The sequence below is a fragment of the Theobroma umbraticum genome, unplaced genomic scaffold (assembly GCF_002168275.2).
Source record: "Theobroma umbraticum cultivar Fairchild unplaced genomic scaffold, ASM216827v3 scaffold_20.0, whole genome shotgun sequence".
Lineage (NCBI taxonomy): Eukaryota > Viridiplantae > Streptophyta > Magnoliopsida > Malvales > Malvaceae > Theobroma > Theobroma umbraticum.
In genome coordinates this window covers 3,469,723-3,483,612 of record NW_018397266.1, presented here as the reverse complement: position 1 = coordinate 3,483,612, position 13,890 = coordinate 3,469,723, and the positions used below count along the sequence as shown (strand labels likewise).

At 37.2% G+C, this 13,890-nt stretch overlaps 3 protein-coding genes across 3 annotated transcripts; 2 read left to right on the top strand and 1 right to left on the bottom strand.

The window, feature by feature from the left end:
* The first annotated feature begins 216 nt into the window (after positions 1-216).
* LOC110423115 (kish-A-like protein) lies at positions 217-3,076 on the top strand. Its single transcript, XM_021437249.2, has 4 exons — positions 217-473; positions 595-701; positions 1,473-1,507; positions 2,807-3,076. The coding sequence occupies exons 1-4, from the start codon at positions 471-473 to the stop codon at positions 2,872-2,874; spliced, it is 213 nt and encodes a 70-aa protein (XP_021292924.1). The 5' UTR covers positions 217-470; the 3' UTR covers positions 2,875-3,076.
* A 3,226-nt stretch (positions 3,077-6,302) lies between these two features.
* Positions 6,303-9,920, top strand: LOC110423204 (uncharacterized). The gene is made up of 3 exons (XM_021437362.2): positions 6,303-7,115; positions 8,914-8,988; positions 9,133-9,920. Exons 1-3 carry the CDS (start codon positions 6,941-6,943, stop codon positions 9,567-9,569), a joined length of 687 nt encoding a protein of 228 aa, XP_021293037.1. The 5' UTR covers positions 6,303-6,940; the 3' UTR covers positions 9,570-9,920.
* A 145-nt stretch (positions 9,921-10,065) lies between these two features.
* On the bottom strand, positions 10,066-13,676 carry LOC110423482 (receptor-like protein EIX2). The gene is given in 3 exon segments (XM_089784734.1): positions 10,066-10,281; positions 10,390-12,306; positions 12,394-13,676. Coding segments are annotated over 2 exon segments (3,183 nt in total). The 3' UTR covers positions 10,066-10,281; positions 10,390-10,406.
* Between the last annotated feature and the right edge of the window lie 214 nt (positions 13,677-13,890).

Genomic DNA, 13,890 nt, shown 5'->3' with positions numbered 1-13,890 from the left:
AATGGTGTGTCTCATTGGAAATGATCAACTTTGATTTTAAAATAAAATTGAAACCATAGTGAGTATAAGATTTCAAAATTTATGTTAGCTAATTAAAGTTTTATTGTGATTAATTTCTTTGACGTGGCGCCGCATGATTTGCTGGCTGAAGTAATTATTGCTTTTGTTATTATTATTATTATTATTATTATCAGTCCCTGCGCCAAATCCCAATTAGTCTCCCAAAAAGAAAAAAAAAAAAAAAGAAAGAAAAGAAAGGAAAACCCCGCTCTCTCTAACTTTCCCTTCTCTCGGGCGATCGATTAACACTACTTGGCAATTCGGATCCTGATAAGCCGAAAAACCAAACGTCTAGTCTCTCTCAATAAAAAAAAAAAATTGGATTTTGATTCAGGCCCAAAGCCGAGTTCTTTTTCTACAGGGCATCTGAAGCAGGAAATCAATCAATCCAAGGATAAGGATCCCGAAACATGGTAAAAACCTAACTTTCTACTATTCCAAATTTTGAAAAATTGCTTTCTTTGTTATTTTAATTCCGAATCAGTAGAAATTTTAACGTATTTGATGTGCGTATTATTTTGAATAAAATTTCAGTCGGCACTCTTCAATTTCCATTCATTCCTAACGGTAGTGCTATTGGGAATCTGCACCTGCACTTACTTGAAGATGCAATTTCCAGCAATCCTTGAACAGAGAACTGGGTATGCTCCCCCTTTCCTTTTTGGTGTATGCTTTGTATGAACAAATAGTAAACACTTCTCATTACTCTATTTGCACTGAACTTTTTTTATTCGAAATGAATGCTAGGTTGGGTGCTTTTGCATAATGGTTGCATATTTTCCAAGTCTTCTGATAGTTAGTTTCACAATGTTTGTGTTGCTGTTATAGCTTTGGAACTTGGAATTACTACCTTTGAACTGAGATTTTTAAGATGGGGGATTTTGGGCCGGTTGACCAAGAGCTACATTTCCCCTATTGTATAGGAAAAAGGAAATCCTGCTAGGCTATTCAGATCTTTATCTTCCCTGGTTGAGCAATCAAATTTACTTCTTTTCATCATTAACCCTAGTTAAAATCTTTACTTATGTCTTTATTTTGTTGCAATGTTGCATGTTGAATTGAAGTTTTGGGTGGCAGCTTTGGTCACAATGATGTTATTATCAACTTTATTACTGAAAACTATAAGTATAGCTCTTAATCTTAACAGGAAGTGTTTGTTTTTTCGTCCTCTTCTGGTTCTCCTTAGAGAACTTAAACTTCTTGCTTTCTTTCTCACTGAAGACATTAGATTAATTCAAATTGCGTGAATCCAGTTAATCTCTGTCATTTTTGTCTTTTTTCTTTTGGTATCAAAATTGGTTTTTTTATTGTTCCTATTTATAGCATTTATAGGTGTTACTTAGGCCCCACAGTTCATCTGAAGGACATGATGAGAATGGGAGCTAATGTGGTATGATATGCTTATTTGACAGGTTCCGTGGTTTCTTCTGGAAGGCAGCCAGAATAGGTTGGTCTCCTTTTCTGCATGGTTTATTTCTTTCTGTTATCATTGGAATAGTCATGCCTCTATTTTCCTTCTTGTGAATCTTCGTTAGACATATAATTTATCTATTTCATATTTTTGGGGTTAGCATGATTTGTGGTGCACAAATTGGTAACAAGTGGTTGGCCAGAACCTGAATTGGTTCTATTTGGAGGGAAGTCAAGTCAAGCATAAAAAGAAAATGAACGTAAGTTTATTTGCTATAAAGCCTTCAAATTAGTTGATAATAAAATATGGTAATGAATGGGACAAAAAGTGCAGGATGATAGTTGGTATGATACCAAAATGAAGCTGGAAATGAGAATGAAAAATAAAAGACAAAAACATATGGATCTATCTTAATTAAATAATGAAACCATAGAGTATTCGGCCCTTATTTTAGGTTGTAAATTGATGGGGTGGGATTGAAATGGGGTTGAGCTGCAATGGTAATTCTGTAGGTTCAGATTCAAAATCTCGTAAAGTTGCGAGTTGCAAATTGGGCATTGATGATATTTGGACTGAAAGGGAAAGAGACGGCAATAATGATTAAGTTGAATAGCAGTCATGGGTTTTAAAGTCAGGTCATTTTCACGTAAGAATTAGGACCAGGATATTGGTGCTTCAGCTTTTTGCAATCATTAACATGCTTGGGTGCTGCATTAGCTAGAAGCAACTGAATTCTTTTCCATATGTTAGTTGTATGTACTAACTGATATGTCATTGACTCCTAGTTTACTGCCTCGTTTGGTGCGAATGAACTATGATTGTTGTAATAACTAATACCTGATTTTGTTTGTTGGAAATCCATAATGTGATCTGTTGTATATTTGAGCCAGTGGTGCTTTCTTGTTCTGTTTGTGTAATAGGGTTGCACCATGCCCTATTATTTTGTGAACATATATGTGCAAATGGGCATGTCAATGTAAATATTTATGTGGCCAATTATGTATTTCATTTGTACCTCATAATTCTTGACAAAAAAACAAAGATGTATTTTTCTTTCTTGACTATAAGTAGTGAAGTTGCTTCACAAGTGTTTCTTGCCGTAGTATGTTCCTGGACTCCTTTTTCATTTGCAAGTTTGTTTCTTGGAGAAAAATTAGGAATGTATTTTGGATTAAATCAAGGCATCCTTGCACACAAATGATGCGGAATTTAGAGGAATCATTTTGGAAAGTAGATAAGGGAAAAAAAAGAGAGAGATCAAAATAGCTTGTTCTTATACTTTAACTAGTAATGCATTACAACTTGTGGGACTAACATGTATGTTTCTTGAATTAGGTGAGCGTTTAAGTCCTTGGGTGTCTATAGGATGCTTCACCATGGGTGTGTCAATAATATTTTTCTGAGCAACAAGCACCATCCAATTGTTCAGAAGCAGGCTCCATTTTTTCCATGTGGGCAAATGTGTCTCTTGTTGAAATTTGACATGATTAGAGGGTTTGTATGATGAAAAGAGTGTGATAACACTGTTTCAAGAACTATGTACACCCTTATTTGAAATGTATGCTAGAATTATTTGGCAGATTATTCATTGATTATTTGTCAGTTTGTCTTGTCTTGAAGCACGGCCAGTAGTGGACCTAAAGGTTATGATGGATGGACAACTATAATTGCCAATTTGATTCCATTCATTTTATAATATCAAATCTCCTAGTCTTCCATTTTTTCTTCTTCCCAACTGTTTTATTTAAACTCATTGAATTGCTCAAAGGGGAATATTAATTTTTCTTCTCTATAAAATCAGATTTTGTATGTAGGAATCAGGATTCCTGAGTTAATTTCAAGAGAATGACCGGAGTTGGGGGGGAGGGGGGTTTAGAGGGACATTAGACTATGGAGGGTCTGATGAAATCTGAAATTGCACTATGCATTTTGTTTCTATTCAGTCATCGTTGGTACCTTGCATATGCCTGTTTTGTGCTTGATGCAAACTGTGGAATTTAGAAGAAAAGAGAAAGAAAAGATCAAATTGAAATTAGGGCAGTAGGCGAGTTAAAAGCTGATATAGGAATACAAGCAGTGACATAAACAGTGAGCTTATGCTTGAATCTCCTCAGGATCACTACCTTTTCACCACTCCAATGAAATACAGACAGGATAATCTTCTTGATAGGTTTCTTTCCAATGCTTCCTTTGGTTGCTGTCACTGTGTCTTCATTGTTTTCTTCATCTTCACCCCAGTGAAGAGGATAGCTTCGCAAAAACACTCTCCTATTATTGTAGTCTTCATAGCGAAAACTCCTGGATCTCATCCCATCTCTCTCTAGGTCTTGGCTATCCATACCTAGCTAAGAATCTGCTTAGCGTCTGAGAGTTGTCAGGTAAAGTTGGCTTATATAGAGTTGGGAGAGGCATGATGCCAGTGTGTGTGAGATGGCCATATGGTAATTGTGAAGCAGACAGGATGATGAGGACGTTAAAATAAAGAGCAGTTATCCTCAAAATGAAGGCAAAACCTTAGTATTTGGTTTTTCCAAGGTACCATAGGAATATATCTTGCATTATAAATTTAATATGCTTTTGATTTTCTGCATGCTATATTGAAATGGTGCCTTGGTGGGGTATCCGTCGTTATCTTTGTCAATTAGATATTCATCATTGGTGGATGTTCATTGCATGAGATGTTGGTGACGTTGCTGGCCTTGAAGATAATTGATTCAGCTTTTGCTCTAACGAGCGTGCCGTAACAACAAATATTCCGTGAAAATTCTTCTCTTATTAAATCCCTTAGCTGCAGCTGTACGTTATAATCTTTAGGAAATGTTTCAATTTTCTTGATTTCTTTTTTTTTGTTATTAGCGTTTGATTTAAAGATTGATATATGTTTCTTTGTATTCAAATAATTGAGTTTAAATTTTTCAGCTTTTGATATCCAAATACTCAGAAAATTAGAATCCGTAACTAGAATAAGATTAGTCATAAGTAGAGTAGCATTTCGTTTTCAAGTTCCAACAGTTTAGATGATTATGCTCCTAGTATTTGACTTCAAAAAAAAAAAAAGATTATACTCCTAGTATTTTTCACATGAAGATTTTTCATGACTTCTAAGATATATATTCAAACCAAATATCCTCCTGGTTGGAGACTGATTTAACCCATGCCTAAAGGAAGTGGGGACAATGAGATTGTGTCAAGATCACAAGTCAGCTAATTGTTTTGTTCTTTCTGTCATGCATATGCTCTTTGGTTTGTGTCAATAGGCGTACTTTGGAATAGTATATAATTAATAAATATATATGTATGTATGTATGTATGTATGTACATGGTTGAACTAAGTTTTTGTGTATTATAATAATATAATTTTTCATTGTTAATTGAATTAAAAGTAGCGTACAGGGAAAAGCTAGACCAAAGGGCTGGGCCAGTGGTCACCAACACTGGTTTTGTGGACGAGGACATTCACGGGCCTAGGACCACCTGCATTTTCCAATAGGACCATGCTTCTTTTGCTAATTTGCCATAGCCAATTATAATTTCTTATTGGTTGGATTGTTAAATTTCGAGGTAAAATGAAACTTAAGATAGTAACTTTTTACTAACCACACAATTAACCTGAATTTTAGGCATATTTAAAGTTTCAACCCTTCGAACTCTTTGTTTTCTTACAAGTTTTAAAAAATTAAATGTTTTAACACAATTAATTATTCTAGCACAGTCCATGAAATTTCTGAAAGCATAATTTAAATTCTATTTAAGGTTAATCAAATCCAAACGCAGTTCAAAAAATGGTGAAGAGTCTCTGGCGTAAATTGCAATGCGGCCAGTCATGTGGCGCGAGGAGACGATCGGGCTTAGTATCCACTCACAAATCCAAGGAAGCCAAGGTAGAGTCTCTCAGAGATGATATTGATTTTGAAAAGAAGGATAACAACCCTCACTTCACCAGAAAATCCCAACGATATATATGACAAATGATTATTTTGTTGCTTCACTTTAACTTCGGTAACTACCAAGCACTAGTTTTGGTATAATATTTCAATATGTTTTTACATATCGAATGTGACAATTCAGAATGTTTTGCTGGGGGAAATAGAAAGAGATAATAGCTTCCGATGATAATGAGAGCATTGTGGTTGTAGAAAGCGAGTGATCATCGCTGGGTTTCTTCACCTGATGTTGATGTAAGAGTAAAGTCATCAAAAAGATGTTCAGAGATAATTTGTCGCCTTCCCTGACATTAATACTACTTTTGCATACCAGAAATATATATATATACATACAAGGTTAACAGGTGAAATACAGAGCGGATAAATCCAGGGCGGGCAGTGGATGAATTTCTCTAAACAGTGCAAATAAAAGATACAAATTAATTCCTTGTTATTGCCGTGCTCGATCGCCACACTCACCAGCAGTAGCACTCAGCTAGTGCTTTGCATCTAAGGGAACTCAGATAAAACAAAACCTTTGGTGAAGAATTTCATTTTTTTTTACTGGAATACTTTGATTCTGGAATTTGGAAGCTGAGCTTTGTTTTAGTTTTCCATTTTCCAAACATAACTCTATTTAATATTGCCAGGAGTAATGCAACCACCCGAAAGAGACAAGTAAGGAAACCATGGGTTTCATCACTGCCCCAAAGTCGCAAACACTAATCTGGTGGACCTCGGCCTTCATCATTGTAGGAAAGATTAGGTCAACTTTGGAATAGTTCCAAACTAGTAGTAAACACTTGCTTTCCTCTCTCTCTCTCTTCCCCTTTTTTAATGGCACTTCCACACTTTGGGCTGGATCAAATCATTGAGTTAAGCGGAAGCTTGTAGTATTGAGTCAGAATGTGCATTAACTGTAGTTAGGAGGCTACATAGCTTGGCATTTTGTTTTTCCTTTATAATGCTTTTGTCGGAAAAAGCAATATTCAATGCTACAATTTTTTTTAAAAAAAAATTTAAAGCAAAGATGCGTAAAGAACTGCAGATTTGATCTTTAGTTTCAGGCTTCTATATGTGTAGTGTATGGTATATACTGAACGTAACATACAAAGCTGGAAAAGGAGGGTCACTGCTCAGAAACTCTTCAATGGCAAAGCAAGGAAGTTAACAAATCTAAAAGAGGAATAATGGAGCCACCCAAAAAGCAGACTTTTATTTCATTTCCCGCTGCAGCCTTGAAGGAAAATACTAGTAGTCCAGTAAGAAAGAGATCAATGAAACATAGGTAACAGTACTCTACAAAATAAATAAAGGGAGATCATCAAATATGGTCCCACGCCTGCAAGCGCCATTACTTTGCTTTCAAGACCAATCAACTCCTCCCAACATTTTGGTGGAGTGAATTCAAGCATAAAGCTAAAACCCCATGTTCCTGTTCCTTTCTCAGTCAATTTTCTTTTTTCTTTCCTTGCATTGAAGAAAACAGGCTAGTTGAAGTGCTGTCTGATGATTGAGTAGAAGAGACTGTTGCTGTCAAAAAGACATGGGCAATTGTGTTACAGTTTACAAGAGCAAAGATCCTGCAGCCATGAATCTTAGTGCCCAAATTCAATCACCCAATAAGGAGAACTTTGTCAGAAGGGAGATCTCAGTTGCTGAACTCGGTTCCAGGCCTCAGCCGTCATCAATGGAACCAGAAACTAGTTTTCGAAACTTGAGTATGTTTCTAACCTGGTTTGCTTGACTCAATTATCGTCGTTCTTTCTTCTAGTTTTAGGCTTACATTGGTGCTTATGCTTGAGCTTTGGACAGTTTGATCTAAGATATCAGATTGGTTCTGGCTTCTGGTGTTGCTTATAATTTTGCTCTTTATGTGAATAATACCAGTCAAAGATAAACTGAATTATCATCTTCGTGAATGTTGATTTTATCTCAATAAAACTTTTGTAATTCTATTTGGTTCTTGCTCGTGTTCTTTAATGTCTTCCTTTGCTAGCCTGATTTTTTGTAACTTTTTATATCTATTTATTAATCAAATTTCGGATTGGGCATGGTACTTTTTCAATTGTGAGGTTTCGCCCGATCATTTCCATCAAGTTCGATTCTGGATACCAGTAAAAATAGTAGTTGATTTCGTGACAGGCTGTCCCCTTATGACATTATATGGTTCAATTGTCTATTTTCTCCCAGGAAATGAGTAACCCTGTTAATGTGTTCCTGGCAAAACAAGTCTTATAATCTGGCTTCTCATTTAAAAATGTAATGTGACCCTTTTTGTGGCAAACTAAAACATAGTTGCTGCAGCAAATTTCTTCTACAGGTTGTACGTTTCTTTGCTCACTTAAATTCTGCTTGAGTGATGGAGAAAGTCTTCATAACTAGGCTCAAAACCCCTTAGGAGTACTCGCATTAGCAAAATTAGATGCTTTGCTGTCTATTCGTTTAACAGAGAAGACATTGTTTTTTCATGGTGTCTTCCTATTTTCTGTCTCTTTAGAGTTGAAAGTCTAACCTAATTGATAACCAATAAATAAAGGATTGATTTGAATTTGAGAGTTTGAACCAAATTAACTATTCCTGACCTACCAGTCACTTATCAATTGTCCCTATGCTCTTCCAAGTGTCTTCAGCTCAAATTTTCTTGTTTATGAAGGAATCCAAAGAAATAGTATTTTCCCCCCTTCTCTTGCATAGGAACCCTTGTTCTCCCCAGAGTACTTTCTGAATCAACAAGATTATCTGAACTAAGTAGATGCCATCTCTATTCACCACCTCTGATAATGTCAGCAGCCATAGCATGTTCTGCAATATTTCAGTCATAAAAGGCTCTTTTATATCATATAATTACCTTTTTTTTACGACCACAACAATATCAAATATCCTCACTGCAGATGTTGTTTCCTGGAATGAAAGTGTGAGTTTTCCAGTTTTAGATTGGAGTAGAAGTGATGAGGGTGAAATAACTATTATTATGATCATGTCCTAATAGGTTATGACCTTTGTTAACAGCAGGGTAACAACAAAGATGGTGCTAGAAACAACAATATGTGTATTCAGGATGCCTGAGTGCTCTTAGATGGTTTGGCCGTGACAGTTTTGCCATGGTGTCTCAAAATATTAACATAGCGCTGTATGACTACTGTCAGTTTCGATTGTCTTGGGAAAATAGAATGATCAGGAAAGTTTGTTAGCAAATTGTTGGAAGCTCCTTTTGACTCGGAACCTATGCAGCTTGGACCGAATCTCTTTGCAACTATTATGCACTTTCTGATTAACATGTAAATGTCTGCTTATTCTCGGGCATGCCATGGCAAATTCTTTGCAGGATTCAAGATGGTAAATTATTTGTATGCAAACTGCTACATAACAGTTACGGATGAATTCTTTTGAAAAGCAATGTTTGTGTAAATTTGAATGTGGTCGTGACATATTGCAGTTTCTTTACCCTTTCTTCTTGACTGGAAATTCACTCATGTTTAGCATCTGTAATTGAACTGTGCCTATAACTTTATCCAGGTAAAACAGAGAATTTTTTCGATTCCCAGCCATGGTTAGAATCTGATTGTGAAGATTTCTTCAGTGTCAATGGTGGTGAGATTTCCCTAATTTTGTCGAGACAAAATTATTTACATTTTTCTATTATAATTGCATGAAATGATGTATATGTACTGGGAAAATGTATTGCTAAGTTTCTTAGTATCTATCTGTGGTTTTGACAAGCTTGTTTTCATCCAGATTCTACCTCTTCTTGCGGTAACAGCCCTAACCACCAGAAAAGCTCCACGGAAAGTTCTCTACCTGATAAAAGTCATTCTACGGACCGTGCACAGGATGCAATATCGCAACTTTCTCCAACTGATACAAAGAAGCAACTAATTGAGTTATTTCGTGAGAGCTTTGATGATGATAATGCTGTAAACGATGATCCAAGTTTAGAAGGGCGATTAAAAGAAAAACCTGCAACTTTCAGCCTCCGTCCAAAATCTACAAGTAGAAGTCCATATGCATCTATCCCGAACTCTGTTCAAAGCAGTGAGGCAACTCCATACAGTGGATACCTCCCAAGGAAAGAAAAATCAGCCCAGTCTGTGCAGTGCTGCCTTCCAAGTTTGGTGCGCAACATGAGCTTTGGTGAGAGAAAGAAGAGGTTAAGCCCAGCCAAAACGGATTGATGGTAAAGCCAAATATCTATGCTGTACAAATCTCTTGAGAAGTTACACATTTTAAGATTGACATGGTTAAACAAGCTACAATCTCAAAACTTTTTGCAACTTGTCTTTTATCAGCAGCACAATTGTAGAGTGATGCTTAAACTGGGAATTTTGTCCTAATGTGTTGTTTAAGCACCTTGTATCTCATATTTTCCTATAGTGGCTGATATGGCATCTGTAAAATGAGAAATTTGTAAATTTCTATATGTTCACTTGCTTGGTGTTGTGGCATTATTGAGTCATTTGTCTTTTGTCTATATTATTGCTGAAAAGTTGAAATCGTACTGGTATGTGACAATCGCCTTTCTATTCTGCAGATGAAGTCTACAATGATCAATGAATTGGTTATGATTTAAAAATGATATATAGTTGTTATTCTCATCCTGCAGCTTTTCCTTTTTGTTTAAATTGGTTTTACATTCCTACTCTGAATTAATGAATTGAGCCCTTACAACAAAGGAAACATCTTTCTTTTATTTAGAAACAAGAGAGAAAGCTCATGATACATAGCATTAAAATCCTTAAATACAGGACGAGCTGGATAAGGCAGTACAATTTTCTTAGCTAACTACCAAGATTACGGATGAATAGCTCTACACTGCTTAATCCATTTATCCTCCTTCGCTCAACAACTTTCTTTCTGAAGCCATCCTTTTCTGTCAAGGACAATTCACTACTTGCAAGGCAAAATCAGAAACTTGAAATGATAAAGATAAAGGGAAGAAGTAACAAATGTTAAGCTACCATCTATGAGTCAACACAAAGCAGAAGCAAATGTTACCTTGGTTACCTTTGTCTTTAATTTCTTTGCACCTCCATTTTCCTCTGCAAACGTGCCACTTTCACTGCAATCAGCACGAACAGCTTATCCTTCATATTATCCAAGAACCGGAAATAGGCACGCCCGACAGACTTCTTTATCACCAAAGTGCCAAAAACAGCCCAAAATCCGATAACAAATCCGAGTACTGCACTTATGTACGTACATAGGTTTTCGGAGCCGTCTTCATCTTCAACATCCTCGTCTTTGGGAAATCTGTCTCCATCACCGGATTTTGAGCAGTTGGTTGACAATGGAGGCCCACAGAGTCTTGGGTTACCCTGGTAGATAGAAGGATCAGCCATGGTTTGCAGTTGGTTAGATGATGGAATTTGGCCGGACAGGTTGTTGTAAGACAAGTTCAAATAGTTCAAGAGAGTCATTGAAGATACACTCGGAGGAATTGGGCCTGAAAAACGGTTATGTGAGAGGTCAAGGACTTCCAACAATCGCAACTTCCCAATATTTTCTGGTACGTTGCCTATTAATTGGTTCCAAGATAGATTCAAGGATCCCAAGGTTGATAAATTTGTAATCTCCTCGGGAATCTCTCCAACTAAATTGTTGCCAGACAGGTCAATGGTGTTGACAAGTGCAATTATCTTGGTAAATTCACTTATCCTCCCCTTGATGACCAACTCGGTGTGCTGAAACAATGATGTTTCTAGTATTGTTGGTGTGAGTCCGGCCAAATATCTGCGCAGATATTTCAAACCCACCAAACTGCCCAGACAATTAGGAATTGACCCTGACAAATTATTATGTCCCAGGTCCAAGATGTGGAGATTGGAGAGATTACATATGTGCTCAGGAATAGTTCCCGTTAACTTGTTGGCTCGCAGGTTCAAAAGATACACAGAAGTCGGGTACGCTACGATTGACTTGGGTAAGGTTCCGGAGAATCCATTCTCTCCAAGATCAAGAGCAAACAAGACTTTGCAGTTGCCCAAGAATGTAGCAACTTCCCCAGAAAGATTATTACCGCTCAATTTCAACCAATGTAAAGGAAGTGAGCACAAGGAGTTCGGGACGCTACCTGATAGATTATTTTTTGAGAGATCTACTGTCCTCAGATCTTGCAAACCCTGCCACTGCCTCAGAATCGGTCCAGATAAATAGTTACTTGATAGATCAAGAAATCCCAAATTCCTCATATTGTTTATTGATGGTGGAATGCTACCATTTAAATGGTTCCCAGAAAGATCTAGATTTTCCAACGCAGACATTTCAAGGCCTATGTTTGAAGGAATTTCTCCCGAAAATAAATTATTTCTCAAAGAGAGATTTGTCACATTACGCCAAAGTGGGATTGAACCCTCCAGGTTATTGAATCCCAAATTTATCCATGCTCCTACGTGGAAGGGAAACATTATTGAATCGGGAAGCTTGCCTCTTAATTGGTTTTGGGAAAGATCCATCCAGATGATCTGTGGCGATAATCTCCAGAGCCAATCAGGTATGGTGTCTGAAATGCCAACAGTTGAGAGTGTTATTTGAAAAATTCTGTTCTGAGTTCGGAGCCATGCTGGAAAAGCAGGTCCCAATTGGCAATCACTAATTGCAATGTTAGACAGACTAAACGGAGGAATCCAGCAATGTCTCAAGTAGAAAGCCAAAGCTTTGTTCACGGATGATAAGGATAGATCCAATAGATTTGTCAGGTTCTGCAGATGAAACTCCGTTATGACTCCTTCCACAACTGAATTACCATACAGACCCAGTCTCAAAAGCCTTGTGAGTTTTCCAATACTTTCAGTGATGGTGCCACTCATCATGTTGAAAGTCAAGTCCAGTATTTCTAACCGTTACAAATTCCCTATGGATTTTGGAAGCGGGCCTGATAAAGAGTTGTGCGAGAGATCAAGCTCTTCCAAATTTCTAAGGGATGCCAAGAAATCAGACAACCTCCCTTTGAGTTTATTGTAGGAGAGTCTAAGTGATTTCAAATTTCTAAGCAACTGCAACGAGTCAGGCACATTCCCTGGGAGTTTGTTTAACCTTAAATCTAGTGTCTCTAAGCTTCTATTACTACATCCAGACAAAGCCTCTACACAATCTGTAATTTCTCCTTCGATGGAATTAGATGACATATCTAAAATCCTTAATTTGCAAATATTTCCCGATAAAAATGTGGGAATGGGACCTGTAAGGTCAGAACCAGCAAGCTTAAGTTGCCTGAGGTTACTGAGATTAAAGAGCCACTGTGGTATTGGAGAGCTGAATCTATTATCTGAGAGGTCAAGAGCCTGAAGTGACGTGGAATTCACAAACGGAAAAGATTGAGGAAGGTCAAAAAGTCGACAGTAAGACAAATCCAATTGCAACAATGAAGGAAGCATATTAACAGCTTGTAGCCAATTTGTTGTGGGACCTGTAAGGTTAGAACCAGCAAGCTTAAGTTGCTTGAGGTTAGTGAGATTAAAGAGCCACTGAGGTATTGAAGAGCTGAATTTATTATATGAGAGGTCAAGAGCCTGAAGTGACGAGAAATTTACAAATAGAAGAGATTGAGGAAGGTCAAAAAGTTCACAGCCAGACATATCTAACTGCAACAATGAAGGAAGCACATTAACAGCTTGTAGCCAATTTGCTGTTGCCTTCCTGAGGTTTACACCCCCTAAACCTAGGGATTGGATAGAAGACAGGCCAGAGAGCCAGTTTACATCAGACACCCAAAGACGGTTTGGATATGAAAACGAGTCGAGATCCAGATAAACCAAGTTTGATAGATTGCCAAGGTGGGGAGGAACCATTCCGGCAAAGTTTGCCCTACAAAGGTTAAGAGACTTCAAAGTTTTGAGTGAACCTATGAAATTTGGAATTGAAATTCCTAGGAAGTTATTATAACTCAGGTCCAAGTATTCCAAAGATGTTAAGTTTAGCAAAGACGGATTCAACGAACCACCAAGCTTACGGTACAGATAAGGCGATGCCAAGCTTATTTGTATGGATGAACGGTTATAACTTGCTCCAAGGTCGAGCACGAAAACCTGGGCTGTCTGATCGTCACATCCTACGCCAGCCCAGTTGCAGCAGTCTTCGCCAACCCAGGAAGAAAGTCGACCAAACGGATCTTTAAGACCGGGATCTTTAAGACCTTCTTTAAACTTAAGGAGGGCTTTCCTCTCCGTCTCGATGCAACCTACACTGCAATTAGATCCAGCAGCCTCAAGAATAGGAAGATGATAAAATTTAGAAAAAAGGAAGAAAATTAAAAGAAGTTCAAAGGGCGCGTTTCTGCTAGCCATCCTCACCTAGCAGCGAAAACACGTCCTGTGCAAGAGAATATATAACGCTGATTAATAATATAATTAAAGCTAAAATATCTTCAACTCTTATTTTTTAGATATAATTTCCTATAGGTCTATTAATTTTTAAAATACATAGTCTATCCTAAAAAATATTTTTTATTTGGTACATAAATCCAGCTGTTAGTCTAATGTCAACATTTCCGTTAGTTTG

Coding starts and splice junctions, on each gene's coding strand:
- LOC110423115 (XM_021437249.2), top strand. Junction 702..1,472: donor ATCCTTGAACAGAGAACTGG/GTATGCTCCCCC, acceptor CTTATTTGACAG/GTTCCGTGGTTTCTTCTGGA. Junction 1,508..2,806: donor CTGGAAGGCAGCCAGAATAG/GTTGGTCTCCTT, acceptor TTCTTGAATTAG/GTGAGCGTTTAAGTCCTTGG.
- LOC110423204 (XM_021437362.2), top strand. CDS start 6,941: ATGGGCAATTGTGTTACAGTTTACAAGAGCAAAGATCCTGCAGCCATG. Junction 7,116..8,913: donor AACTAGTTTTCGAAACTTGA/GTATGTTTCTAA, acceptor AACTTTATCCAG/GTAAAACAGAGAATTTTTTC. Junction 8,989..9,132: donor TTTCTTCAGTGTCAATGGTG/GTGAGATTTCCC, acceptor GTTTTCATCCAG/ATTCTACCTCTTCTTGCGGT.